The following is a 24,244-nucleotide window of genomic DNA, read 5'->3' as shown; positions in this document are numbered from 1 at the left end:
AAAAGGCAATGACATGTGTGAGCTGATGGGACTCTGCGGACCAGCGGGGGTCAGGGGTCAGGCGCTGCTCCCCTGGCTCTGGAGCCCCGCCCCCTCGCGGCCGTTCCGGCAGAGGCGGGACTTCCGGCGCGCGGCACTGACGTCCCAGGAAGCGGAAGCGCGTGCTCCCCGGTCGTCAAGGCGACGGCGGCCGGGCGGCGCGAGGCCGCGTGTCCGGGAGGGCCAGCCGACAGCCCTGCGAGCCCGGGGTGCTGGTCCGCGAGCCGGCCTTCCCCCGCTGCCTGCCCGGGGCCGGAGCATGGCGGCGGAGCAGCCGGGACGGCGCCCGGACCCCGAGCTGGCCTCGGCGTGCGGTGAGTGCCCCGTCCACCGGGCTGGGACGGCGGGTCCGCGCTCGGCCACTGCGCCCCCTGTCCGAGCTGCCCGCGTCCTCGGGGCGCCCCCGTGCAGCCCCGCTCAGCCGCATGCTTGGCGGGGCCTTGCACCTGCCCTCCCGCCTGGCTCCCCGTGGGTGGGTCCTCTGGCACCCCTGCCCTGCTGTGCCCGGGTGAAGGCCGCTCGTCCGGCTGTCCCTGCTGTCCCCCTCAGCCCCCCGGTGCCCCTTGGTTCCGGGTCTGTCCCTGCTGTCCCCCTCAGCCCCCCGGTGCCCCTTGGTTCCGGGTCTGTCCCTGCTGTCCCCCTCAGCCCCCCGTGCCCCTTGGTTCCGGGTCTGTCCCTGCTGTCCTCCTCAGCCCCCCGGTGCCCCTTGGTTCCAGCTGTCCCTCTGTCCCCCTCAGCCCCCCGTGCCCCTTGGTTCCGGGTCTGTCCCTGCTGTCCCCCTCAGCCCCCCGGTGCCCCTTGGTTCCAGCTGTCCCTCTGTCCCCCTCAGCCCCCCGTGCCCCTTGGTTCCAGCTGTCCCTCTGTCCCCCTCAGCCCCCGTGCCCCTTGGTTCCAGGTCTGTCCCCCCGCTGGCGCAGGTCCTCCCTGCGGTGCCGGTCGCTCGGTGAGCAGTGAGGTGACCGTGGGCCCCGCCGGGAGGGCAGCCCGTCCCCACCGTGGCTCACACCTGTGTGCTTGTCTCCAACAGGCTGGTCGCCCGTTGCCGCGGACTGGGACGTTTGTGGCCCCCCGCTCTCGGTAACTGGCTCGCACTGGAGCTGTGCCCACCTTCGTGGGGTGTGGGGTCGGAGGGGAGACAGTCGAGCCCCTGTTTGCCTGCGTGAGATGTGGCCGAGTGTTTCCCACTGAAGCCGACACGGTCCCGCCTGCCGCAGTGTCCCCAGCGCGGCCATGCGCTGTGCCCGCTTCCGTGTCCCCAGCTCTGCGGCAGCGCCCGCAGCATTAGCTCAGTGTACAGACTGCTCTGGCAGCTCTGTCTCGGGCGTGTTGACGCGCTGCGCCTCAGCAAGTGCAGGCTGCTCACACTCGGCCGTGTGCGTTCCCTGGGGAGACTAACCTGGCTGTCTGGGTCGCCTCGTGCACGTCTTTTTGTTGTTGTTTTCAAGGGTCGTTTAGCTGGCAGGTGGGCACTCACGCGCACAGAGAAACACCTTCCCTCTGAGGACGCACTGTTAGTGGCCGGGGCATCCGGGGGCCCCATCCGGGCAGCCGAGACACACTCTCCCAGCGGCCTTAGCACGGAGCTGCCCTGGGCACTCTTGCCCGATGTGGGGTGCAAATGTTGCCAGTTGGGTTGGCATCGTGGTGGTTGGCACGCTCAGCGCGGGTTCCCTGCTAGCAGGGTTTGCTGGAGACAGGTGATGCAGGCTCGCGGTGAGATCTGGTGCCGAGTGGAAAGCTGCTTGTTCCTGTGGTGACACTGGGTGGGTGCTGATGGGCACGTGGACCTGCATGGGCGTGTCCCCTGCCTCACCGCGAGTCCCGTTCCCGCCAGGAGGAAGGCAGCGATGAAGACGAGCCCGCAGACAGAGCACTCCCTGAGGACCCGGAGACCTGCCTGCAACTCAACATGGTCTACCAGGAGGTGGTGCGGGAGAAGCTGGCCGAGGTGGGCCGGCTGCTGGCCCAGAACCGGGAGCAGCAGGTAGGCAGCCCTCGCAGCCGGCCCCTGGCCTGGCAGAGCTGCCACAGCTACCCCACAGCTACCCACCGGCCCCTGGCCCCGGCCCACTCACAGCCCTTGTCTCCCAGGAGGAAATCTCGTGGCTGCTGGCCGGGTCGAAAGGCCCCAAGGTGAAGGACGCCAAGGGCCTGCCACAGAACGTGTACATCGGGCACTTCATGAAGCCGTACTTCAAGGACAAGGTCACGGGAGTGGTGAGTGCTTGTGGCAGGGGTGTGAACCTGGGTGGGCAGGCGGGCAGCACACTGAGCCCGGGCTCTGACAGGGGCCTCCTGCCAACGAGGACACGCGCGAGAAGGCCACCCAGGGCATCAAGACGTTCGAGCAGCTCCTGGTGACTAAGTGTGAGGCTTTCTGGGGCACTGTGGCTCCTGTCCCCTCCGGGCTGTGGGGGGCCGCCATGCCTGGCCCCAGCCGTCTGTGTGCGCACAGGGGTGCCCCGGGGCCAGCGCCGGCTCCCTGCCGTGGGCTCTGCTTCCCACGCGGGGGGCGGGCACTGCCGAGGGAGCCCGGTGGGGAGTGCGTGTGGAGGGTGACCCGGCTGCTGCCTCGGACCCTTCTCAGGGAAGAGCTGGGAGAAGGCCTTGCTCCGGAAGTCGGTGGTGAGCGACCGCCTGCAGCGCCTGCTTCAGCCCAAGTTACTGAAGTGAGTCCGCAGCGGCGCATGATGGGCGGGTGGCCAGGGTGCCCAGCCAGACCCCATGTCCCAGCTTCCTCTGCTTCTCTCTGCTTCCTTCTCCGGGGAGGAGGCCAGGCCGTGGGCAGTGCCCCCCGGGCGGGGGTAGCACGCACAGCCCGCCGCCTCCCTCCCCCGCAGGCTCGAGTACTTGCGCCAGAAGCAGGGCCGCGTGTGCAGTGAGGCCGAGCGGCAGGCCCTGGAGCAGCAGGCCCGGGAGGCGGAGCGCGACGTGGAGCGCATCAAGTAAGCGGGCTGCGTCAAGTGTGGGGAGCAGGAGCTGGTGGCACCGCCAGGCCTGAGCCCCTGCTGTCCCCCACCAGCCAGCTCCCGGAGGAGGCCCTGCTGGGCAGCAGGCTGGACAGCCATGACTGGGAGAAGATCGCCAACGTCACGGTGAGTGCGGCCTGGGGCTGGCCCTGCAGCCACGGCCCTGCTCCCCGCACCCACGGCCCGGCTCCACAAACCCACGGCCCTGCTCCCCGCACCCACAGCCCCGCTCCCCATACCCACGGCCCTGCTCCCCGCACCCACAGCCCCGCTCCACACGCCCACGGCCCTGCTCCCTGCACCCACAGCCCCGCTCCCCATACCCACAGCCCCACTCCCCATACCCACGGCCCTGCTCCCTGCACCCACAGCCTGGCTCCACACACCCACAGCCCCACTCCCCATACCCACGGCCCTGCTCCCCGCACCCACAGCCCCGCTCCCCATTCCCGCGGCCCTGCTCCCCGCACCCACAGCCCCGCTCCCCATACCCACGGCCCTGCTCCCCGCACCCACAGCCCCGCTCCCCATACCCACGGCCCTGCTCCCTGCACCCACAGCCCCGCTCCCCATACCCACGGCCCTGCGCCCTGCACCCACAGCCTGGCTCCACACACCCACAGCCCCACTCCCCATACCCACGGCCCTGCTCCCCGCACCCACAGCCCCACTCCACACACCCACGGCCCTGCTCCCCGCACCCACAGCCTCACTCCACACACCCATGGACCCACGGCCCCACTCCACTCACCCATGGACCCACGGCCCCACTCCACGCACCCATGGACCCACGGCCCCACTCCACACACCCATGGACCCACAGCCCCGCTCCACACACCCACGGCCCCACTCCCCACACCCACAGCCTCACTCTACACACCCACGGCCCTGCTCCCCGCAACCACAGCCTCCACACACCCATGGACTCAGGCTTGCCCTGGGTGTGGGAGCTGCCCCAGGCTCTGTGACCCCTCTGGTCGGACGCGCTTCCCGCAGGCGGGGGCGTCCCGCAGGCGAGGGCTTTGTGGGGTGGGGACAGCCGCACAGGCTCTGCCTGCGGCTCGGCGGGCGTGTCGGGGTCGGCGCCCCACCTGAGCCGTGCTGGGGTGTGCAGTTTGAAGGCAGCCGCAGCGCTGAGGAGATCCGGAAGTTCTGGCAGAACTCGGAGCACCCGAGCATCAACAAACAGGAGTGGGGCGCCGAGGAGCTCGAGCGGCTGCGGGCCATCGCTGCCTCGCACGGCCACCTGCGGTGGCAGGCCGTGGCCGAGGAGCTGGGGGTAAGGGCAGGCTCCCGGCCCTCGCAGCCGTCGGGGTCCCCAGAGCCACGAGTGTGGTCCCCGGTGGTCGGTGGGTGTGGCTGGGTGGGGGCCGCGGCAGGCGTCTCTTGAGCCACTGGTGGATCAGCGTCCCTCCTTAGTCTAGCCAGGCACACTGCTTTGGGGGGCTCGGCTCTGGGGAGCTCCTCTCCTTGGGGGTTGGGAGACACGCACACGAAGGCCCCCTGGGGATGGCCTGCTGCCTGAGCCGGCCTTGGGAAGCAGACGGGTGCCGGCCACTGGGCACGCTTGTCCCGCAGGCTTGGCCGGAAGTCCCCTGGGTGAGACCCAGCGAGCTCACCATGGCAGGCGGGCCCCGTGTGAGCGTGATGCCCCCTCGCATCTGTCCCTCCCGTCCTCACGGCTGTGAGGTGTGCTCCCTGTCCCTGGGGTCTCAGCGTGTGCCGGGGGCCTTAACACTTGCGCTTCCGGGCCTCGGGCAGACGGGCCGCAGCGCCTTTCAGTGCCTGCAGAAGTTCCAGCAGCAGAGCAAGGACCTGAAGCGCAGGGAGTGGACGCCCGAGGAGGACCGCATGCTCACCCAGCTGGTGCAGGAGATGCGCGTCGGGAGCCACATCCCATACCGTCGCAGTGAGGGCCAGGCCGGGGTCCACGTCCCCTACCCCGCAGTGAGGGCCAGGCCGGGGTCCACGTCCCCTACCCCGCAGTGAGGGCCAGGCCGGGGTCCACGTCCCCTACCCCGCAGTGAGGGCCGGGGTCCACGTCCCCTACCCCGCAGTGAGGGCCGGGGTCCACGTCCCCTACCCCGCAGTGAGGGCCGGGGTCCACGTCCCCTACCCCGCAGTGAGGGCCAGGCCCACGTCCCCTACCCCACAGTGAGGGCCCACGTCCTCTACCCCCCAGTGAGGGCCAGGCCCATGTCCCCTACCCCGCAGTGAGGGCCGGGGTCCACGTCCCCTACCCCGCAGTGAGGGCCGGGGTTGTTCTCCAGGGCTCCACTGGGCACACACAGGGACGCTTGAGGGGGCATCTCGGCCCCCACAGACTAGTGTCCTGGGCACCCACGGCCCCGGGGAGGGCTCTGAGGGTTGGGGCGTCCATGACCTCGGGGAGGGCTCTGAGGGTTGGGGCGTCCGTGACCCCGGGGAGGGCTCTGAGCGTTGGCCACGCCCTCCGTCCCCAGTCGTCTACTACATGGAGGGGAGAGACTCTATGCAGCTCATCTACCGCTGGACCAAGAGCTTGGACCCCAGCCTGAAGAAGGGGTCCTGGGCCCCCGAGGAAGATGCTGTGAGTCTGGGGTCCTGGGGGCCTGTGCCCTGGGAAGCCTCGCTGTCCTTTAGCCATGGCGCTGAGCTGGGAGGGGAGGTCACGGCCATGCCTGCGGTGCTACCGCTGTGTCATCCTGCAGAAGCTGCTCCAGGCCGTTGCCAAACACAGGGAGCAGAACTGGTTTAGAGTGCGGGAGGAGGTGCCAGGCAGGAGCGATGCCCAGTGCCGAGATCGGTGAGTTGCACGTCGCCAGACAGGGCTTTGCTCTCGTGGGGCCAGAAGCCAGCGGGGCGGTGGCTTGCTGTCGCTGGAGGGTGGCGCAGGCACTGTGTGCTCAGGACGGAATCTGGCCTGGCAGCCTCACGCTCCTGACGCCTGTTCAAGGCCGTCCGCCCAGGCTTGGTGGGCCGGGCTCCTGTGTCGTGGGAGGCAGAGTGACAAAGAGGCCGCCACTGGTTCACTCTGCAGGCGCTGCAGCAGCCAGCTGAGCCGGGCTTAAGCCACAAGCTCCATCCAGGTGTTCTGGCACCGGGGTGTGCTGCAGCCACCCTCGGGGCGTGGCCGCTGTGTTCACGCGCAATGCTGTGGTGTGGCCTGGGAGGCCAGGGTCCCACAGGCACCACCAGGTCCCCCCTGCTTCCAGCTCCCTGCTGTGGCCTGGGACAGTAGCAGAGGACGGCCCAAAGCTTTGGCCCCTGCCCCTGTGTGGGAGACCCAGAAGAGGCGTCTGGCTCCAGCTGGGTGCCCCGTGACTGCTGTGGCTTCCGGGGAGTGACCAGTGGATGGACAGTCTCTGCTCTGGTCTCCTCTGTGCTGTGGTTTCCAAATAAGCAAGTCTTCACGAAGAGCAGCAGCAGTGGGGTGATGGATTGTGGTGGGGAGGACAGGTGGGCGGGCGGCCGGCCTAGGGCAGGGCAGGGACTGTGCACTGTGCTTGTGAGAGTCCAGCCGTGGTCCGCCGTGCGAGCCCCCAGCCCTGAGCCCACGCTGCAGGAGCAGCACTTGGGAGCGCCCTGTGGTGTGTGTTATGCCGCGCACCCGCCAGGCGTCCCTCTGCCACGATGGGTGCTCCATAGCCGTGCGGCTCTGCCCGCTGCGAGAGCTGTCTTCCAGAACGTTCCCACGCCCTCAGAAGCTTGCTGGCATCAGGCTTTTTTGGATTTTTGTTTTTTAAAGATTTTTTATTAAAAAATCGGATTTGCAGAAAGGAGACAGATCTAACACCTGCTGAGTCACTCCCTAAGTGGCCGGAGCTGTGCCGGTCCGGAGCCAGGAGCCAGGAGCTTCCTCCAGGTCTCCCACGCGGTGCAGGGTCCCAAGGCTTTGGGCCGTCCTCAGCTGCCTTCCCAGGCCTCAGGCAGGGAGTTGGATGGGAAGCAGGGCAGCCTGGATTAGAACCGGCGCCCATATGGGATCCTGGCACATGCAAGGCAAGCACTGTAGCCACTAGGTTACCACACCAGACCCTGTTTGCTTCTTTTAGATTCCCATCTTTACTTGAAAGGCAAATTTAGGGAGACAAACCCGTTGGCTGGTTCACTGTTTAGATGCTGCAGTGAGCGGGTCCAGGCCTGTCAGGAGGCTGGGGTCTGGGTCCCCACGCGGGTGCAGGGGCCCAAGTACACGAGCCATCCTCTGTTGCTCTTCCTGGGGCATCAGCAGGGACTAAACCAGTGCCCATATGGGATGCCGACAACCCCAACCCGTGACACTGCCGTGCCAGACGCTGGCTGGGTCTGTGCCCGCCGTCTGCCTGAGGCAGGGTCTGTGCCTGCCATCCGCCTGAGGCAGGGTCTGTGCCCGCCGTCCGCCTGAGGCAGGGTCTGTGCCCGCCGTCCGCCTGTGGCTGGGTCCGCGCTCCTTTCGGGGCGAAGGCTCTTTGCGCAGCTGCCAGTCTCCACCTTAACTAGCCGCCCTCCCTACCTGGCAGGGGGTTCCACTGAAGCCCACTTGGTGACTTGGGCTCCGTGTCACACTGGGGCTCTGTGTGGCTGCTGGGCAGCAGGGTCAGCAGCGCAGTGGCTGTGTGCCACCCTGTGCCTTTCAGGTATCTCCGAAGGCTGCATTTCAGCTTGAAGAAGGGACGCTGGGACCCGAAGGAAGAGGAGCAGCTGCTGGAGCTGATTGCCAAGTATGGCGTGGGTAAGCTGCTGCCAGCCGTGCTGGCCACTGGCTGCCCGCCCCGGCACACGTAGCCCCCAGCCCTCTGCTGCTCACGTGCATCAGGCATTCCTCACTGAGCAGCCCCAGCCGCAGCATCTGGTGGGCTGCAGGCCAGCCCGCCAGGCGCAGCTCCCCACGCAGGCCTCTCGGTGGTGTCTCCCCTTGCAGGTCGTTGGGCGAAGATCGCAGCTGAGCTGCCCCACCGGTCAGGCTCCCAGTGTCTGAGCAAGTGGAAGGGCCTAGCCGAGGTGAGCCCCACTGGGCGCTGGGGAGGGAGAGCGGCCCACGTGGCCCCGGCCTTGCCGCCTCCTCCCCCGGGGCAGCTGAGCCTGGCAAGCGTTGCCCTGGCCGCCACCCTTCAGAGGCTGCGAGCTCGGGCTCATGGGACGCACTCTCCTGCCCTCAGAGGCGGCCCCACCTGCGCCGGCAGCAGCGGCGCCGGCCACAGAGGCGCAGCACACGCTGGAGCTCCAGCAGCAGCGACAGCGACCCCGGCAGCCAGGGCAGCGGTGACAGCAGCAGTAGCAGTGAGGACACAGAGCCCGAGCCGGAGGAGTCCTGGCGGCGTGGCCAAGCACCGCCTTCTCCTCAGCACGTGGTGCCAGACATGGACCTGTGGGTGCCAGCCCGGCAGAGCCCCAGCCAGCCTCGCGGGGCAGGGGTCAGGACCTGGACGCAACAGCCAGTGGCTGGCGGAGCCACAGCAGACCGCCGGGAAGCTCCTGCCGTGGCCTCCGCTCCCGCAGCCCCAAGGCAAGCTCAGACCCCCAGTGGAAGTGAGCTGAGCCCCCGGACAGGGGACCCTCGGCCTGCAAGCCCAGAGGAGTCAGCCTGCCAGGTAGGCCCGAGGGGGGTGAGATGCCCCGGCCATCTGGGCTCTGCTTGTTACCCAGGGGCCCCTGGCTGGGTTGGGTCAGATCCACCCTTGCCTTCCCACTGATGCACCCTAGGTTCACACAGGCAGGCTGCATCCAGGGGCCACCAAGGGCCCCGGGAAGAAATTTCTGGAAAGCTACATGCTCTGCTCACTGCACCAAGGGAATGGGGAGGGACATTGCAGGAGTGGAACACACACACACACACACACACACACACACACACACACACCCCCACCCGTGAGCTCCACTCAGGCCTGCCGGGGGGGCCCGCAGAACACACACACACACACACACACACACACCCCACACACACACACACCCCACACACACACACACACCCGTGAGCTCCACTCAGGCCTGCCGGGGGGGCCCGCAGGCATCTGCCTGCCTGGTTGCTTTTGAAGACCCAGGCCGGGCACAGCCAGTCCCCAGGCGGCAGGGGACTTGGGGAGTTGTTCGCAAGTCCCCAGGGGCCTGGCTGGCAGGGAGTGCACGTGACCCGTCGTTTGCCACATTTCTCATCAGGGCGGGAAGCAGCTGCCGGAGGGGCCTCTGGAGACGGTGCTGGGGGTGCCGAGGCCCGAGGCAGCCTGGAGCAGCAGGCTGGTGAGGCCCTGCCCTGCTCAAGGGGGGTGTGAGCACGAGCCCCGGGGCGGGGGGCAGGGACCCCAGCACAGCCTGGCCTGGAGGCCCACGCACCATTGTCCTCCCTGCAGAAGGAGAAGCTGAGGCGGCCGCCCCTGCCCAGCTCCGCCCTGGGGCCTCGCCTTGGCACCTTCCGGAATGGGCACCGCCGGCAGAGACCCAGCTTGCAGCGCAGGCTCCTGAAACGCAGGCTTCTGTTGGCCGTGAGCCCCTGGGTGGGCCCTGCGCCCCTGCCCAGCCCGCAGGCTGCGCACACTCGAGGTACCGCCTGGGGATCCCTAGGAGCTGCCGGGAGGCTGGGCGCCAAGTTTGATCAGTCTTCCCTCTGCCCCTCGCCATGCTGCTGGGCTCGCCAGGACAGCTGGCCTGGGGCAGAGGGCTGGGGTGTCCTGCGCTGTGCCCACGTGTCCCCTGTTCACAGCCGATGGCATCCGCACGCGCCTGAAGGACGTCCAGCTGCCCAGCAGGCCTGTGTTCACCCTGTTCATCCAGGTGAGCCCGGGCGGCGTCAGCCCGCAGCGCCTGGCTGTGGCCGGAGCTGTCCTGGAGCCGCCACCTGCTCTCCCCAGCTCTTCCAGATTGACACTGCTGGCTGCATGAAGGTTGTGGAAGAGAGGAAGGCCCAGCCGCCCGCACTGGCCCAGGTTGGCCCTCAGAGCCTGTCACACCTGCCACAGGTAGCAGGCTGGGAGGGGAGGGGTGTGGCCCCCCGCAAACCTTGCTGCAGCTGCCTCGGGAGGGTGGTGCCAGGGTCCATGAGGGAGGCCAGCCCAGGCCCGGAGCCTTGGGCCACGGAGGGTCCAGCCCAGGCCACGAGGCCTGCAGCGCTGACCACGGGGTCCTTTTCTTCCAGGCTCCCAGCAAGGCCCAGCGTGCCCCAGGTACCACTCCGTGCTTCCCGCTCATCGGGTAGACAGCCCTGGGCTCTGATGCACCCCGAACTAGGTAGACCCCTGGGGCCCACAGTGTGCCCTCTGCCCCAACCCTCCTCCAGGCTGCCTCTTCCCAAGCCCGCCACCTCCAGCTGCAAAGGCCACCAACCACCGACAGGATGCGCGGCCACGGCGTGCCCTGTGCTCCCCCTGCGGCCCCCGGCCCAAGCCCAAGACGGTGTCCGAGCTGCTCCGAGAGAAGCACCTGCGGGAGGCCCGTGCACGCAAGGCCGCCCAGACCCCCGCAGTCCTCCCGACTCAGCTGCTGCTGTCACCCCTGATCCTGCAGCCTTCTCTGCTGCCAACCCCCGACGGCAGCACCCCCACCCCAAGCCCTGGGCTAGCTGCCAGTCCCCACACCCTGGGCGAGAGGACCCTGCTGCTGCCTGCCCCACCCCTCCCTCTGGCAGGCAGCCTCCCCACTGCCGCCCAGAAGCAGGGCCTGGCAGCTGCGCCCCAATTCCTGTCTGTGCTTCAGGGCCCTGCTCTGCTGCCCGGGCAGCCCCTTACCTGGCTGCTCACAGCCCCGGGCCTGCTGCCTGTGCCCGTGCCACCCCTGGCCGACATCCCCCAGCCCACGAGGGCGCCGCAGCCACCGGCACTGCCCGAGACACCTGCCTGCTCGGGACAGCCCCCAGCCACTGTGAATGGTGGCCCAGCCCCCGCCTCCAAGACGGACCCCTTGCCCACCCCTCCCCTGGCCTTCAGCGCTGCAGAAGCGGGTGGTGGGGTCCCTGCACCCGGAGAGACCTCTGTGCCCCGGGCCCCGCTCCAAGCTGGCCACCCTGACACCATGTGCCCTGAGCCCAGCCAGCTGCCTGCCCCCAGTGACCCAGGAGGACCATCAGAGCCGGAGAAGCCACCGCCTCCCTGCCTGGGGCCAGAGAAGGGGGCCCTGGACCTGGACCTGCTCTCCCGGGAAGACGAGGGGACCGTCCAGGCATGGCTGAAGGGACAGCATGGTGTGCACGTGTCCCCACTGCAGAGCCGGCTGCCCTACCAGCCCCCGACCCTGTGTGGCCTGCGTGTGCTGGCCCGGCTGCTGCTGCAGAAGAAGGGTCTGGAAAGCCAGGCGGCCTCCCTGGCGGCCGGGCCCGGGGCCCTGCAGGCCGCTCTGCAGCTGGCCCGGGAGCAGCTACAGGACAACCCTGCCTACCTGCTGCTCAAGGCAAGATTCCTGGCCATGCTCACCCTCCCTGCGCTGCTAGCCACCCTGCCTCCTCCGGGAGTGCCCACCACCCTGTCAGCCCTGGGCACGGGCTCTGAGAGCGAGGACGAGGCCCTGGGCGACCTGCACCTCTGCCAGGAGGACAGGGGCCTGCCGGGGCCACCGGCCACCAGCCTCAGCCAGGTGAGGGCCTGGGCACCTCTGGGGTGGGGCAAGCTGCCTTGTGTCCTTGTGTCCCTGGGGGCAGGAAGCGCTTCTCAGGACCCTGCGTGAGGTGGGGTGCAGCTGACCTCAGGGAGCCCCCCCGTTAGGTCAGCCATAGGCCTGCAGCTGGTTTGTACCATGAGGGAGGTGGCTCTGGCCCTGCGGGCACAGGAGCTGGCTCCTTGGTGGGGGGCAGCAGTGGGAGGCAACAAGGCCCCTGCCTGGGGATGCCATGTCCCAGGACCTCCCAGCGCCCCCTCTCGGTTGTCACAGGGAGTGCTGGCTGCAGGTCCAGGCGCTGCCCCCACCTGCCCTGGGGCCGTGGATGACCTCAACGTGCTCCGGACCCGGCGCTCCTGGCACCCCCGGAAACAGAGATGAGGGTGAGTGGGGTACAGGGGGCAGCCAGGAAGGGAGCCGCAGCCCAAGCTCATCCCATCACAGTCCTTCCTGCTGCCCACAGGGGCGGCCCCATCCCCTGTGGTGTGCCCACTGTGTCCCTACCCAGCGGCTGGCTCTCACCAGGACCAACCCGGATCAGAACCCCAGAGGGTGGTGGCTCCTTGGACCCTGTGTGTGGCCCCGCATGCTCTGCACCCAGCCCAGCCTCGGGGCTGTCTGGTGGACACCAGGCACAGGAGCGACCGGGGTTATGGCCCTCTGCTATGCCCTGCCCTCAAAACCTGCCTTTCCAGGTGAGGCTCCCGCTGGAAGCCAGGACCCCCCGCCATGGCCGCCTAAGGAATAAATCAAAGTTGGATTTTTGTCACACAGCAGGCTGGTGTGTGTTTGTCATTTGCAGGCCCTGGGCTGGAATGTGGCCAGCTGCGGGTTGGGGACGGCCGCCGGCTAGCTGGCTCCCCCCGCAGGGTCTGCCCTGCCTCCCACCCTCAGCTGACTTCTGCCCAGGGGAACAGGAGACCAGAGACGGTCAGCAGTCCTTGTGGCTCTGGCTGTGGGTGAAGCTGTCGGCCGCAGAAGGCTAAGCGGTGCCTTCCCCAGTCTGCTGCAGCCACGCAGCGCTCCTCCGTGCAGCCACGCAGCACACAGCCACGCAGCGCTGCCCCTGTGTTCCTGTGGCGTGGGCCAGCCCCAGGCCCACTCCAGCGCTGTGTCTGCAGGCCCGTGTGCTGCTTTGGGCCCTGGCAGTGTTGTCATTCCTGTGGCTGCTAAGTACACTGACACCAAATGCCAGGATGCCTTGCTGATCTGGGCCTTAATTCTTAAAAAAAAAACCCAAAAAACAGCTCCCTGCCTGTGGCCTGGTAAAGCAGCCAATGACGGCCCAAAGCCTTGGGACCCTGAGCCCGCATGGGAGACCTGGAGGAGGCTCCTGGCTCCTGGCTTCGGATCGGCACAGCACTGGCCGTTGAGGTCACTTGGGGAGTGAATTGTCAGATGAAAAGATCTTCCTCTCTGTATATCTGACTTTGCAATAAAAATAAATACATTAATAAGTAAATCTTTAATTATTTTTTTTAACATCGAAAGGTTGAGTGACAAAACAAAAACGGTCCTACCCATTGGTTGTTCACAGCAGCCAAGGTGGGCCAGGCCGAAGCCAGGAGCTCCATGCAGGCTCCCTCCATGGCGGCGAGCGCCAGCCAGCGCCTTCCCAGGGGCGCCAACGGAGCTGGAAGGAAGGTAGAACAGCTGGGACTCGAACCGGTGCTCCTGTCGAGTGCCCGCAGCTCTGGCCAGAGCTGCCTCCGTCTTCATCCTGACAGGAGCAATCTCACGCACCTGAATGACGGGCTTTGTCTTCCAGTCGCAGGGTAGGGCTTCACCGGCTGCTCTGTGCGACGCCTGAGGTTGGGGCAGTGGTCCCTCCTGGGGGCTGGGCCTCCCCTGTGCTGTGGATGGCGCAGGGCCCGCAGCCAGGGGGCTAACGGCCAAGCAGGAGCAGCCGCCTCCCTGTCCTGTGCTGCCCTTCAGCCGGGTGTCCCAGCAAAGTGGGGGCCCGGGGCTTCAGTGCCTTGGGACACAGCCCTGGCGCTCTGTGGTGGCCATGGGCACCGAACGGGCTGCAGCGGCCTTCTGTGCCTGCGGCCTGCAGCTCTGACCCCGGGCTGCGGGCGATGTGTGTCATAGCATCCCAGGCCACGGGGCCCCATCCAGGCAGGCCACAGGGACCTCGTGCAGCACCCCAGGGCCACGGGGCCCCATCCAGGCAGGCCACAGGGACCTCGTGCAGCACCCCAGGGCCCGGGGCCCCATCCAGGCAGGCCACAGGGAGGATGCCTTGCGCATAAGTTTCCAATTCCTTCAGCCCCACCCCGTGGGTGGCAGCTGGGCAAATCAGAAGGCAGCCACTAGGGACTGTCTCCCATAGGGGCCCCAGAACCTGCAGGAAGTCACAGGCTGCAGCCAAGGCCAGCAGCACCTCCCCGAGGACCTGAGGTAGGCGTTGGGGGGCAGGGGCCCCTGGACAGCCTCAACCTCCCCACATCCCAGCCTGAAGTCTGACCCTTGGCTCGGGAGAAGCAATAGTGGGACACCAAGGGAGCCAGGGACGCCAGGGGCTGGCCCCCACGCTGTCGGGCCGGAGCGGGTACAGCCACCAGGCAGCAGGAAATTGTGAAATTTCGCACAGACCCATGCCTGCCCACAGGCACATCCCCAACAGGCAGGGACCCAGCAGGGGCTGGGTTGTGGCAGGGGCCGGCCAGTCCTAGAGGGCTGGATGCTGCGAGTGCCAAGGCCAACTCCCCAGGCCAGGGGTGACCCGGCCACCCCCCACCAGTGTGTGACCAGGTCCTCAGCCACCTGCCAGCAGCTGACAAACTTGCACAAAGCTGTTGGACTTGGGACGTCCACGGGTGTTCTGTGGGCGAGTCGGGAAGTTCCGCCTGCCTGGCTCTCCTGGCCTGGCTGTCCCCGGGTGAGTCAGGAAGTTTGGCCTGCCTGGCTCTCCTGGCCTGGGCTCTCGGTCCCCACAAAGGCACAGCAGCAACAGTAGAAGCTAAATAGGGTAGCGGCTGACCCCTCACTCCCTTGCCTCCTCACCTGGCCCCCTCCTGGGCTGAGCCCCTTCCCTGGCCCGAGCCCCTCCGTTTGCCCCCTCCCTGGCCCGAGCCCCTCCCCCTGGCCCTCCCTCCTGGGCTGAGCCCCTTCCCTGGCCCGAGCCCCTCCGTTTGCCCCCTCCCTGGCCCGAGCCCCTCCCCCTGGCCCTCCCTCCTGGGCTGAGCCCCTTCCCTGGCCCGAGCCCCTCTCCCTGCCCTCCCTCCTGGGCTGAGCCCCTTCCCTGGCCCGAGCCCCTCCCCCGGCCCTCCCTCCTGGGATGAGCCCCCTCCCCAGCCCGAGCCCCTCCCCCGGCCCTCCCTCCTGGGCTGAGCCCCTTCCCCGGCCCGAGCCCCTCCCCCTGGCCCTCCCTCCTGGGCTGAGCCCCTTCCCTGGCCTGAGCCCCTCCGTTTGCCCCCTCCCAGGCCCGAGCCCCGCCCCCCGCCCTCCCTCCTGGGCTGAGCCCCTTCCCCGGCCCGAGCCCCTCCCCCGGCCCTCCCTCCTGGGATGAGCCCCCTCCCCAGCCTGAGCCCCGCCCCCGGCCCCCGGCCCTCCCTCCTGGGCTGAGCCCCCTCCCCGGCCCGAGCCCCGCCCCCGGCCCTCCCTCCTGGGCTGAGCCCATGCCTCGGGCCTGCCGCGCAGCGCCTGCAGCAGCCATGTCGGACTACGAGAACGAGGAGGAGTGCTGGAGCATGCTGGAGAGCTTCCGTGTGAAGCTCATCTCGGCCATTGACCCCGCGCGCATCACGCCCTACCTGCGCCAGTGCAAGGTCCTGAACCCTGACGATGAGGAGCAGGTGCTTAGCGACCCGAGCCTGGGCATCCGCAAGCGCAAAGTGGGTCAGTCATGGCTCCTGCACGACCTGGGGGAGGGATGAGGGCCTGCCCCCAGCCCCTGGGAAGCCCCTCGCCACCCTACGCCAAGCTGAGGGCTAAGGCGGGCTGGACCAGCAGCTGTTGGTTCCTGGTCCGGACCCTGACACTTGAGCAGGAGCCCAGGGGCCCAGCCCAGCCTGGCGAGCCCCGCACAGCCACCCCTCCCAGCCCAAGAGCCTTTGGCAAGCCTGGCGGCCGCCCCTCCCAACCCCCTCTCTAACCTGCAGGTGTCCTCCTGGACATTCTGGAGCGTACTGGCCTCAAGGGCTACGTGGCCTTCCTGGAGAGCCTGGAGCTGTACTATCCACAGCTGTACAAGAAGGTCACGGGCAAGGAGCCCACCCGTGTCTTCTCCATGATCATTGGTGAGGGCTGCTGAGCCACAAGGCTAGACTGGTCACTGCGTGTGGAGCTGGGTGTGCGTCCAAGCGGTCAGATCCCACCCTGGCACAGGGATGCAGGGGTCTGAGCACGTGGGCCGTCGTCCGCTGCTTTCCCAGGATGCATCAGCAGGGGCCTGGACGGGAAGCCGAGCAGCGGGAATTGCAATGGTGCCCACGTTGGATGCCAGCTTGGCAGGAGGCAGCCTAATCTGCACAGCGCCAGCTCCTCAGGGGGTGCTTTGCCAGGGTTGTGCTTCCAAAATACTTGCCATGTCTTACGGCAAGCAGTTGATAAATGCTGAGACTTTTATTGAAGAAAACACACACACACACACCAGCCAGGTTCAGTCCAGTGTGGGACAGGACCATTCCCAGGGACACTCCTGTCCACTGCCCGGTTCTCCATGGTCCCCCGCTGGCCACAGGTGGGTGCACAGCTGGGGAAGAGTAGATGACCCCCACGGCAGCCACAGTTCCCAGGCCGCAGCCAGGGCAGGGACTGTGCGGGGCGGGCCAGGGAGTGAGGCTGTGCATCCCGCAGACGCATCGGGAGAGTCGGGGCTGACCCAGCTGCTGATGACGGAGGTTATGAAGCTGCAGAAGAAGGTGCAGGAGCTGACGGCGCTGCTGGGCGCCCAGGACGCGCTGGCCCAGGAGCTGCGGGTCAAAGACGGTCTGCTGCGCAAGCACCAGGAGCGCGTGCAGAGGCTCAAGCAGGAGTGCGAGGCCAGCGGCCGCGAGCTGAAGCGCTGCAAAGACGAGAACTTGGAGCTGGCCATGCGCCTGGCACGTCTGAGTGAGGAGAAGGGGGCGGCGCTCATGCGCACGCGAGACCTGCAGCTGGAGGTGGGCGACCCTGCGGGGCGGGGCGGGCCGGGGCGCCGAGCCTGCTGTGGGCTCCATGACCGCCCGGTGGGCGCCCGCAGGTGGACGAGCTCCGACACAGCCTGCTGAAGGCGGAGGAGGACTGCTCACTGGAGCGCAAACACACCCTGCGGCTGCGGCGGGACATGGAGCAGCGGCCCAGCCACGAGCTGCTGTGGGAGCTGCAGCAGGAGAAGGCGTTGCTGGAGGCCCGCGTGCAAGAGTTGGAGGCCTCGGCGCAGGTGGGGCCACGTGGGGCAGCCATGGGGAACCCGGCGGCCTTGGCCGGGGCGCCCCGACTCTGCCACCGTCCCCTTGTGTCCAGGAGGCGAAGCGGGACCAGAACAGCCCCTACGTCCAGGTGCTGGAGCAGGATTGGAGGCAGGCGCTGCGCGACCACCAGGAGCAGGCCAACACCATACTGGCCCTGCGCAAGGACCTCCGTCAGGGCCAGGCCCTCCGTACCCGGGTACGTGGCCTGCGGGGCAGAGAGATGTGACGGGGGGGGGGGAGGGCACAGACTCCTCCAGCCCCACCCCATGAGTGACACGCCCCCAGCCCCTCTTGTGGGTGACCACACCTCCCCAGCCCCTTGAGGTGGGGCCCGCCGCACCCTGTCCCAGCCAAGCTTGGGGTGGGGGTCCAGGCAAGGGTGCTGAGGCGTGGCGTCCACAGTGCGTGGAGGAGAAGGAGCTGTTTGAGTTGCAGTGCCAGGCCCTGCGCAAGGATGCCAAGATGTACAAGGAACGCATGGAGACCGTGCTGCGGCAGCTGGAGGAGGTGGCTGAGGAACGGGACCAGGTGGGCTTGCCCTGTCCCTGTCCCCAAGGGAGGGAGTGGCAGGTGCTGATGGCCCCGCCCTGCAAGCTGCCGCCCACCGGGGGTCCCGTCTTCTCAGCGGCGCAGGGCTCTGTCCCACACGCACCCCTTCCCTTTGGTTTGAAGTAGGGGAGGGAGTGCATCAGGCCACAGCCAGGAGCTGCTTCCAAGTCAGCTCCGCAGGTGCAGGGTCCCCTGGCTTGGGCCACCCTCCTCCGTGCTCTCCCAGGCCACAAGCAGGGAGCTGGATGGGAAGTGGGGCATGTGGCAATGAACTGGCGCCCACATGGGATGCCAGCGCCACAGCTGGAGGAGTAGCCTGCTGTGCTATGGCACGGGCCCCCTCAGTGCCTCCTACAAGGCAGAGTGGCTTCCCGTGGGTCCTGCGACATCCCGGGAGGTGTGGGGGGGAGAAGCTGAGTGGCGTCTCCCCAGAAACTTAAGGGATACATCCACTCTGCACAGCAGGGGCTCCAGTGGGAGGCGGGGCCTGGATCATGGACTGCCTCTCAGGCCAGGGGAACCTGAGGCTGTGCGGCAGACTTCCGGTCAGCAGGGCGGGCAGGTGCCAGCTGGCCTCGGGGCTGTCCAGTTGTCCCTGCTTGGCCCTAGCCAAGTTGGATGTGGCAATAGTTAGGGACAAAAATTGAGTGCTGGCCCCTGGGCCAGGTACCACGGGTGCCTGGCTCCCTGTGCTGTGGCCGTGGCTCAGGGTCCCACCCTGGGGGTGCCTCTGTCAGCCCCTCAGGCTCCTCCTCACATGGCAGCTAACAGCAGCGCCCCGCAGCTTTGAGCACACGCGTGCTCCATGCTGCCAGAGCACCGAGCGGGCAGCTCGTCTGGCACTTGCCTGCCATCCACTCTGCCCTGTGTGACTGTGATCCCCAAGCATTAGCTGCTCATCGGGCAGGCAGCCCTCCCCCCTCGCTGGCTTCCCTCCACTCCTGAGGGAACGGGGCATGGGCCAAGCTGATGCCAGGGGCTTCGGGGAGCTCCCTTGCGGGAGGCTGGATGCGTTTGCGGGCGGCTGGGTGGCAGGCAGAGTCGGGACTAGCCCCGGGTGCCCCCAGTAGCAGCCGAGGGTCACCCTGTGTTGTGCAGGCCATTGCCACGCGCGAGCAGCTGCACACACAGCATGCCCGCAGTCTGCAGGAGAAGGACGCACTGCGCAAGCAGGTCCGGGAGCTGGGCGAGAGGGTGGACGAGCTGCAGCTGCGAGTGTTCCAGTGCGAGGGCCGGCTCCGGCAGCAGCGGCCCGACGCCCCCGTTCTGGTGGGCCTCCCGGCCCCGGGGGTGGGAGGGAGAGCGGGAAGGAAGGGGTGCCTGGGCTCGATGGGCAGGTAGGGGGCCCTCACCCCGCTTGCTCACTGCTGCCCTTGTCCAGGAACCCCAGAGCTCAGACCTGGAGGACGACTCACCCCAGAATTCCCAGGAGGTGAGCGGAGCCCTCCCTGCCCCCTGAGCTCCCCGCCACCTGTGCCCTCAGATCCCTGTGCCACCCTGCTTGGGCCTGGCAGGGTTAGGAGGGGTGGTAAGATGTGCACACTGGCTAACAGCTGGCCCATCTCTCTTTGGGGAGCTGCAGTTCACCGGGGACCCGGAGGACACCCTGTTGTCCGACAGAGGTGAGGAGACTGCCCTGCCTACTGAGTCTTGTTGAGTCCTCAGCACGCGGCCACACACACACAGCCAGCTGCCTGTCCACCCTGCCCAGACAGAGGCAGCCTTCACAGAGGAGGGGCCGTGAGCACTGGACAGGAGCGCCAACGGCCGTGGGGCCTGTGTGCAGCTCTGAGGTCACCCCGGGTGTGGGGGTACACTCAGCATGCAGGGTAAGACCCTCCACTGCGAGCAGGGGTGGAGGGGGCGAGTGTGGGCCAGCTGAGGCAGCAGCTGTACTGACGGAGGTGGCGGGTGGCATGACGGCCAGACTTCCTCAGTCCAGCCTGGAGCCTAAGGGGAAGCGGTGCGAAATGCAGAAGTGGGTCATGGAGCTGGCATCTGGCCAATCCCACAGACGCGCCTTGAGGCCACGGAGCCCCATGTGGTCCAGCTCACACAGCTCCCCGCCAGGAAGGGGGTGTGGGAGGAACAGGGATGGGTGTCAGGGTGCTGGCCACCAGTGTGACACGTGCCCCCCGTGCCTGGCCAGCAGCACCCCTCAGTGTCCCCCAGTGCCCTCATGCCCAGCCAGCAGCTCCCCCCATGCCCCTGTGCCCAGCCAGCAGCTCCACCTCAGTGCCCTCCGGTGCCTAGCCAGCATTATCCCCTAATGCTCCCTGCCATGTCCAGGACCCTGGGCTGGACGCCCCATAACAGCTGAGGCGTGACTACAGACCCCACAGAGGCCCTGGTGATTCTTGGTCTGCTCTGCCGCCACCTGCCGTCCCGCCCCCCAGCCCCTGGCAGCTGCCCAGCCACATGCTCTGCCACTCACACCGGGCATAGATGGACCACTCTGGGCCCTTGCTGTGCCCACTCTGGCTCCACTGGTGGCAGGTGGAGGGAGGCGATGTTAGTGGGCTGGAACTGTGGGCCACGGGAGCTCCGGGCCTGGCAGTGCTCACCGGCCCCGAGGGTTCAGGCCCCAGACCGGGGAAGGGCAGTCGGTGGGCAGGACACACCAGGCAGGGCTCTGCTTGCAGGTGGCCTGGGGGTGACGGAGCAGCCCTCACTGACCCCCACCGGGACTGGGGTGTCCGGGAGGGGGTCCCTGCTGCAGCTGCCGCTCCTCCAGGAGGCAGGTGTGGGCAGCGAGCCCCCAGAGAAGGAGCGCCGGCGCCTCAAGGAAAGCTTCGAGAACTACCGCAGGTGGGCGCGGACGGGTGGCTGGCGTGACAGGGGTGGCAGTGCTGCCCACCTACCCACCTGCCCACCTGCCCACCCCGGGGGTCTCCACAGGAAGCGGGCGCTCCGGAAGATACAGGGCGAGGCAGACCGGGAGGCCACCACGGGCAGCGACAACTCGGACACCGAGGGCTCCTAGCGTCCCCCGCCAGAGCCCGCCTCGCCCGAGAGGGACCCCGCGCGGGAGGGCAGGCGGGCGGCTTCCCGGGGCCAATAAAGAGGCAACCGAGAATGGCTCAAGTCCTTGCACTCGCCGGCCTGGCCAGAAGCTGGACCCCGGGGGGACAAGGGTCGGGGTGAGGGGGACGGCCGTGGGGTGCAGGGACCGGTCCCGGGGTGCTTGGGGACGGCCGTGGGGTGCAGGGACCCGGTCCCGGGGTGCTTGGGGACGGCCGTGGGGTGCAGGGACCCGGTCCCGGGGTGCTTGGGGGACGGCCGTGGGGTGCAGGGACCGGTCCCGGGGTACTTGGGGACGGCCGCGGGGTGCAGGGACCGGTCCGGGGTGCTTGGGGACGGCCGTGGGGTGCAGGGACCGGTCCCGGGGTACTTGGGGACGGCCGCGGGGCCCGGAACGCTTGCGAGCGCGGCGCGGCGCCAGGGGGCAGCAGAGCGCGGCGCGCCGGCGGAGGCCGGAAGTGGAGGAGCCCCGCTTCCTCCCGTTGGCGCGTTCCCCGATGGCGGCGGCGAGGCGCGGGGCGTGACCGGGGCCGTGCAAGGCGCGGGATGCTGCGGGCGGCGCTGGGGCGCGTCCCGGGGCTGCTGGGGCCCGGCCTGACGCGGCTGTGGGGCCGCGGCGCCCGCCCGCAGGCCGTGAGGAGGCCCTGGGGCGCGCGAGGTTCGAGCTCCGAGCCGGGGCCCGCGGCGGCGCGCAGGGAGTCGGCGGGGACGCGCTACCAGCTCGTGTACACGTGCAAGGTGGGCGGGGCCGCCTGGAGGGCGGGGCCGCGCTCGGATAGGCGGGGCTCCCCGTGGGGCAGACCTCCCTTGTGGGCGGAGCCTCTGCGGAGCGGATCCTGCAGTGGGGCGGGGCCGCCCTCCGGTGGGCGGGGCTCCTCGTGGGCGGAGCCTCCAACGGGGCGGGGCCGGGCTCTCTCGTGGGCAGAGCCTCCAACGGGGCGGGGCCGGGCTCCCTCGTGGGCGGAGCCTCTAAGGGGGCGGAGCCGGGCTCCCTCGTAGGCGGAGCCTCCCGCGGGCTGCCCCCCAGTGGGCGGGGCCATCACTGCAGCCCCTCTTCTCCCGCCCTAGGTGTGTGGGACCCGCTCCTCCAAGCACATCTCCAAGCTGGCCTATCACCAGGGCGTGGTCATCGTGACGTGCCCCGGCTGCCGCAACCACCATGTCATTGCCGACAACCTGGGCTGGTTCTCAGACCTGGACGGGAAGAGGTGAGTGGGAGGTGTGAGTTTCTGGGGGGGTTTTGTTTGGGGTCTGGCCTTCCTTGTGGCACAGCACATGAAGCCACACCCTGTGCGCTGGCATTCCAAACGGGGGGCTGCTCCACTTCCCATCCAGCTCCCTGCTCAAGGCCTGAGCGCTCCTGGAGGAGCTCCTGGCTGCAGCCTGGCCCAGCCCCAGTGGCAGTGCCACCCGGGAGGTGAGGCCGACAGAGCGCCCCCGCTGGCTGGCTCCCCAGATGGTCACAGCATCCGGGGCAGGGAACCCCAAATTGTTGGGCCTGGGTGGCAGGGCCCCAAGAACTGGAGCTGTCCCCTGTGGCCTCCCTGGGTGGGCAGGGGCTGCCCTTGCCCACGCCTCCACTAGCCCCACCTCCCCACTTGGGGGGCTCAGAGAGCTGCCCTGTGGGATCGCCCACTGTCCGCGGGATGGCCGAGCTGCCCTGGCAGGCAGGTGTGTGCCTGGGCCAGCACTGAAGGGTGCCCATCTCCTGGACGGCCGGGCCACTGGTGGCACCTTCACCAGGTCCATGGGTTCTCACCTGACAGCAGCTACGGACTATGGCGTGGGCCTGGCCCTGGGCAGCTGGGCCAGCTGGGGCCGGGCGGCACCCCAGTGGGGTTCCACAGCTGGTGTGGCCCTCACTTGTGGTTCCTGGGGCGTGTCGGGGCTGCAGCCCAGCCTGGGGGTGCCCAGCCAGGGAATAGCACCATCGTGCCCCTCCCCCGCTCCCCAGGAACGTGGAGGAGATCCTGGCGGCCAGGGGTGAGAAGGTGCATCGAGCGTCCACGCCCAGCGAGGGGACCCTGGAGCTGCTGTCGGAGGCCACGGGGGCCCCCACACCCCTTGCTGCTCCAGAAGGGGCCCAGGATGAAGACCCCACCTGCCCTGGCAAGATGGAGCCCAAGTGACTGCCTGCTGGGGCCTGGGGGCTCCCCCCGGCCCTGCCTCTCCCTGCCAGTAAACAGATGCGACTGGTCACCTGCTGTGTGTCCAGGCGCTGTGAGCCCCAGGCGCTGTGCGGTGCTGTCATTGGGGGGCCCGCACCCCCACCTTCCAGTGCTGACAGCTGCTCCTCAGTGCACCCCAGGGGACATGTGGCCTTCACGTGGTGTGGGGGGGTGTTGTGGGCTGGGTGCCCCCCGGGATGGGGGCGCCAGGGGATGGGAGCTCCCCAATGTTCCCTGTGCATTCTAGCGAGTGCTGACTCAGTCACCCATCAAACACTCAGCAAACAACCCTCAATTATCCCGCCCAAGCTGCCTGGCTCCCCCAGCCCCCCAAGCACCAGCTGTGCAGGGTTGGCCCAGGCCGTGGGGGACAGCTCCCCTCCCTGCCTTGTGCTCGGGCGCCTGGCTGCACTGCCCCTGTGAGAACTTCCCTACCCTTCACACAGTGCGTGCCTGCAGGCCCCCTCCTGATGCCAGGCTCCTCGGAGCCTACTCTCAGCCCTACGCAGGCCTGGTCCCCCAGCACTGGCCCACGAGCCAGCCCCTGGTGGGCAGCCTTCCTCAGCCCTTTCTTCCTGTCCGCTCCCAGCACCTGGCCCAGGGCGGCCTTGGGACAGTTCCTGGTCTCCTCTGCTGTGCCTGGGTGGCCTGCCTGAGACATCTAGCCAGGGAAGGACACGGGTGCTGGGCACTCAGGGCTCCCTGTGTCCTGGACACTTCTGTCCCAACCAGGGGGGACACACAGTGGGACAGGGGGCTTTGCTCTCCAGGCTGCACAGTTGGCACCAACGCATCACACTGCCCTTGTCATGCTGTCCCGGTGGGGTGATGGCTGTGCCCCGTGTGCCAAGCCCACCTGTACCCCGTCCTGGGGTCTTGGTCTCCCTCCCTCCCGGTCCTGGGGAGGGCTGCACACCCCTCCACCGCAGGCCTCCTGTCACCTTGGTGGCTGTTGGGGAAGTCAGAGAGCAGTCCGTGTGTGGGGGGAGGTTGTGCCCGGGCGCTGCCCCGTGTCCCCGGGACCATGCCCTCACAGGCCCCAGGGCGGATGAAGCCGCTGTCTGGGACAGCAGTGGGCCTTGCAGAGTGGCCTGGAGGAATGACCCACAGGACACACAGTCCCACGGTGCACATGGCCCCACGGTGCCCATGACCCCCAGGTCCCCACAGTGCACACGGCCGCACGGTCCTTACCACCCTACACTGTCAGATGCAGCATGGTGTGGAGCCGGGTGAGGGACACCCTGCTGCCGTGCCACTCCCAGGCTGGCATTCAGGTGGCAGACTTTTATTTTCAGGACAAACACGTACCTTTCAGGTGGGAAGGGCCCAGGGAGCGGCCCAACACGTGGGGGAATTCAGGCTCAGCCCGAGCCCTCCCATGCCCAGAGCAGCTGTACCACGGGACAGGGGCCAGAAGGCCTCCCTGGGTCTGGAGGCACCTTTCTGGGTGGCCTGCCCCTCCAAAGGCTCACCTCAGAGGCCCCCACGGGTCCTGAGCCTGTGGCCCTGGGCTGACTGGGCAGGTGGTACAGGCAGTGGTGTCATTTCCCCAGCCCAG

At 68.3% G+C, this 24,244-nt stretch overlaps 3 protein-coding genes across 8 annotated transcripts; all 3 read left to right on the top strand.

The window, feature by feature from the left end:
* Positions 1-279: 279 nt before the first annotated feature.
* On the top strand, positions 280-12,817 carry SNAPC4 (small nuclear RNA activating complex polypeptide 4). Its single transcript, XM_041004403.1, has 23 exons — positions 280-353; positions 1,067-1,116; positions 1,874-2,023; positions 2,131-2,256; positions 2,328-2,406; positions 2,627-2,708; positions 2,880-2,984; positions 3,062-3,134; positions 4,123-4,287; positions 4,770-4,917; positions 5,471-5,577; positions 5,699-5,793; positions 7,607-7,701; positions 7,891-7,970; positions 8,129-8,560; positions 9,126-9,206; positions 9,317-9,506; positions 9,667-9,737; positions 9,815-9,922; positions 10,099-10,126; positions 10,240-11,528; positions 11,823-11,932; positions 12,245-12,817. Exons 1-22 carry the CDS (start codon positions 299-301, stop codon positions 11,928-11,930), a joined length of 3,717 nt encoding a protein of 1,238 aa, XP_040860337.1. The 5' UTR covers positions 280-298; the 3' UTR covers positions 11,931-11,932; positions 12,245-12,817.
* A 1,062-nt stretch (positions 12,818-13,879) lies between these two features.
* CARD9 (caspase recruitment domain family member 9) lies at positions 13,880-20,659 on the top strand. Of its 6 annotated transcripts, none has more exons than XM_040963028.1 (12): positions 13,880-13,949; positions 15,192-15,389; positions 15,653-15,790; positions 16,350-16,654; positions 16,735-16,914; positions 16,998-17,141; positions 17,348-17,473; positions 18,593-18,763; positions 18,876-18,926; positions 19,077-19,116; positions 20,229-20,302; positions 20,393-20,659. In XM_040963028.1, exons 2-12 carry the CDS (start codon positions 15,206-15,208, stop codon positions 20,636-20,638), a joined length of 1,659 nt encoding a protein of 552 aa, XP_040818962.1. In that variant the 5' UTR covers positions 13,880-13,949; positions 15,192-15,205; the 3' UTR covers positions 20,639-20,659. The 6 variants fall into 6 exon arrangements, with proteins under 6 accessions (XP_040818962.1, XP_040818961.1, XP_040818964.1 ...); XM_040963027.1 differs by lacking the exon at positions 13,880-13,949 and adding an exon at positions 14,214-14,379; XM_040963030.1 differs by lacking the exons at positions 13,880-13,949; positions 19,077-19,116 and adding an exon at positions 14,214-14,379 and having other exon boundaries at positions 20,393-20,574.
* A 402-nt stretch (positions 20,660-21,061) lies between these two features.
* On the top strand, positions 21,062-22,718 carry DNLZ (DNL-type zinc finger). The gene is made up of 3 exons (XM_041004630.1): positions 21,062-21,253; positions 21,584-21,723; positions 22,470-22,718. The coding sequence occupies exons 1-3, from the start codon at positions 21,062-21,064 to the stop codon at positions 22,642-22,644; spliced, it is 507 nt and encodes a 168-aa protein (XP_040860564.1). The 3' UTR covers positions 22,645-22,718.
* The last annotated feature ends 1,526 nt before the right edge of the window (positions 22,719-24,244 follow it).

This window comes from Ochotona curzoniae, unplaced genomic scaffold (genome assembly GCF_017591425.1).
Source record: "Ochotona curzoniae isolate NIBS_2020 unplaced genomic scaffold, NIBS_Ocur_1.0 scaffold_3208, whole genome shotgun sequence".
NCBI classification, from domain to species: domain Eukaryota; kingdom Metazoa; phylum Chordata; class Mammalia; order Lagomorpha; family Ochotonidae; genus Ochotona; species Ochotona curzoniae.
This window is presented reverse-complemented; position numbering and strand designations above follow the sequence as displayed.

Coding starts and splice junctions, on each gene's coding strand:
- SNAPC4 (XM_041004403.1), top strand. CDS start 299: ATGGCGGCGGAGCAGCCGGGACGGCGCCCGGACCCCGAGCTGGCCTCG. Junction 2,257..2,327: donor AGGACAAGGTCACGGGAGTG/GTGAGTGCTTGT, acceptor GGGCTCTGACAG/GGGCCTCCTGCCAACGAGGA. Junction 9,738..9,814: donor TGTTCACCCTGTTCATCCAG/GTGAGCCCGGGC, acceptor TGCTCTCCCCAG/CTCTTCCAGATTGACACTGC.
- CARD9 (XM_040963028.1), top strand. CDS start 15,206: ATGTCGGACTACGAGAACGAGGAGGAGTGCTGGAGCATGCTGGAGAGC. Junction 15,791..16,349: donor TGTCTTCTCCATGATCATTG/GTGAGGGCTGCT, acceptor TGCATCCCGCAG/ACGCATCGGGAGAGTCGGGG. Junction 17,474..18,592: donor TGGCTGAGGAACGGGACCAG/GTGGGCTTGCCC, acceptor TGTGTTGTGCAG/GCCATTGCCACGCGCGAGCA.
- DNLZ (XM_041004630.1), top strand. CDS start 21,062: ATGCTGCGGGCGGCGCTGGGGCGCGTCCCGGGGCTGCTGGGGCCCGGC. Junction 21,254..21,583: donor AGCTCGTGTACACGTGCAAG/GTGGGCGGGGCC, acceptor CTCCCGCCCTAG/GTGTGTGGGACCCGCTCCTC. Junction 21,724..22,469: donor TCAGACCTGGACGGGAAGAG/GTGAGTGGGAGG, acceptor CCCGCTCCCCAG/GAACGTGGAGGAGATCCTGG.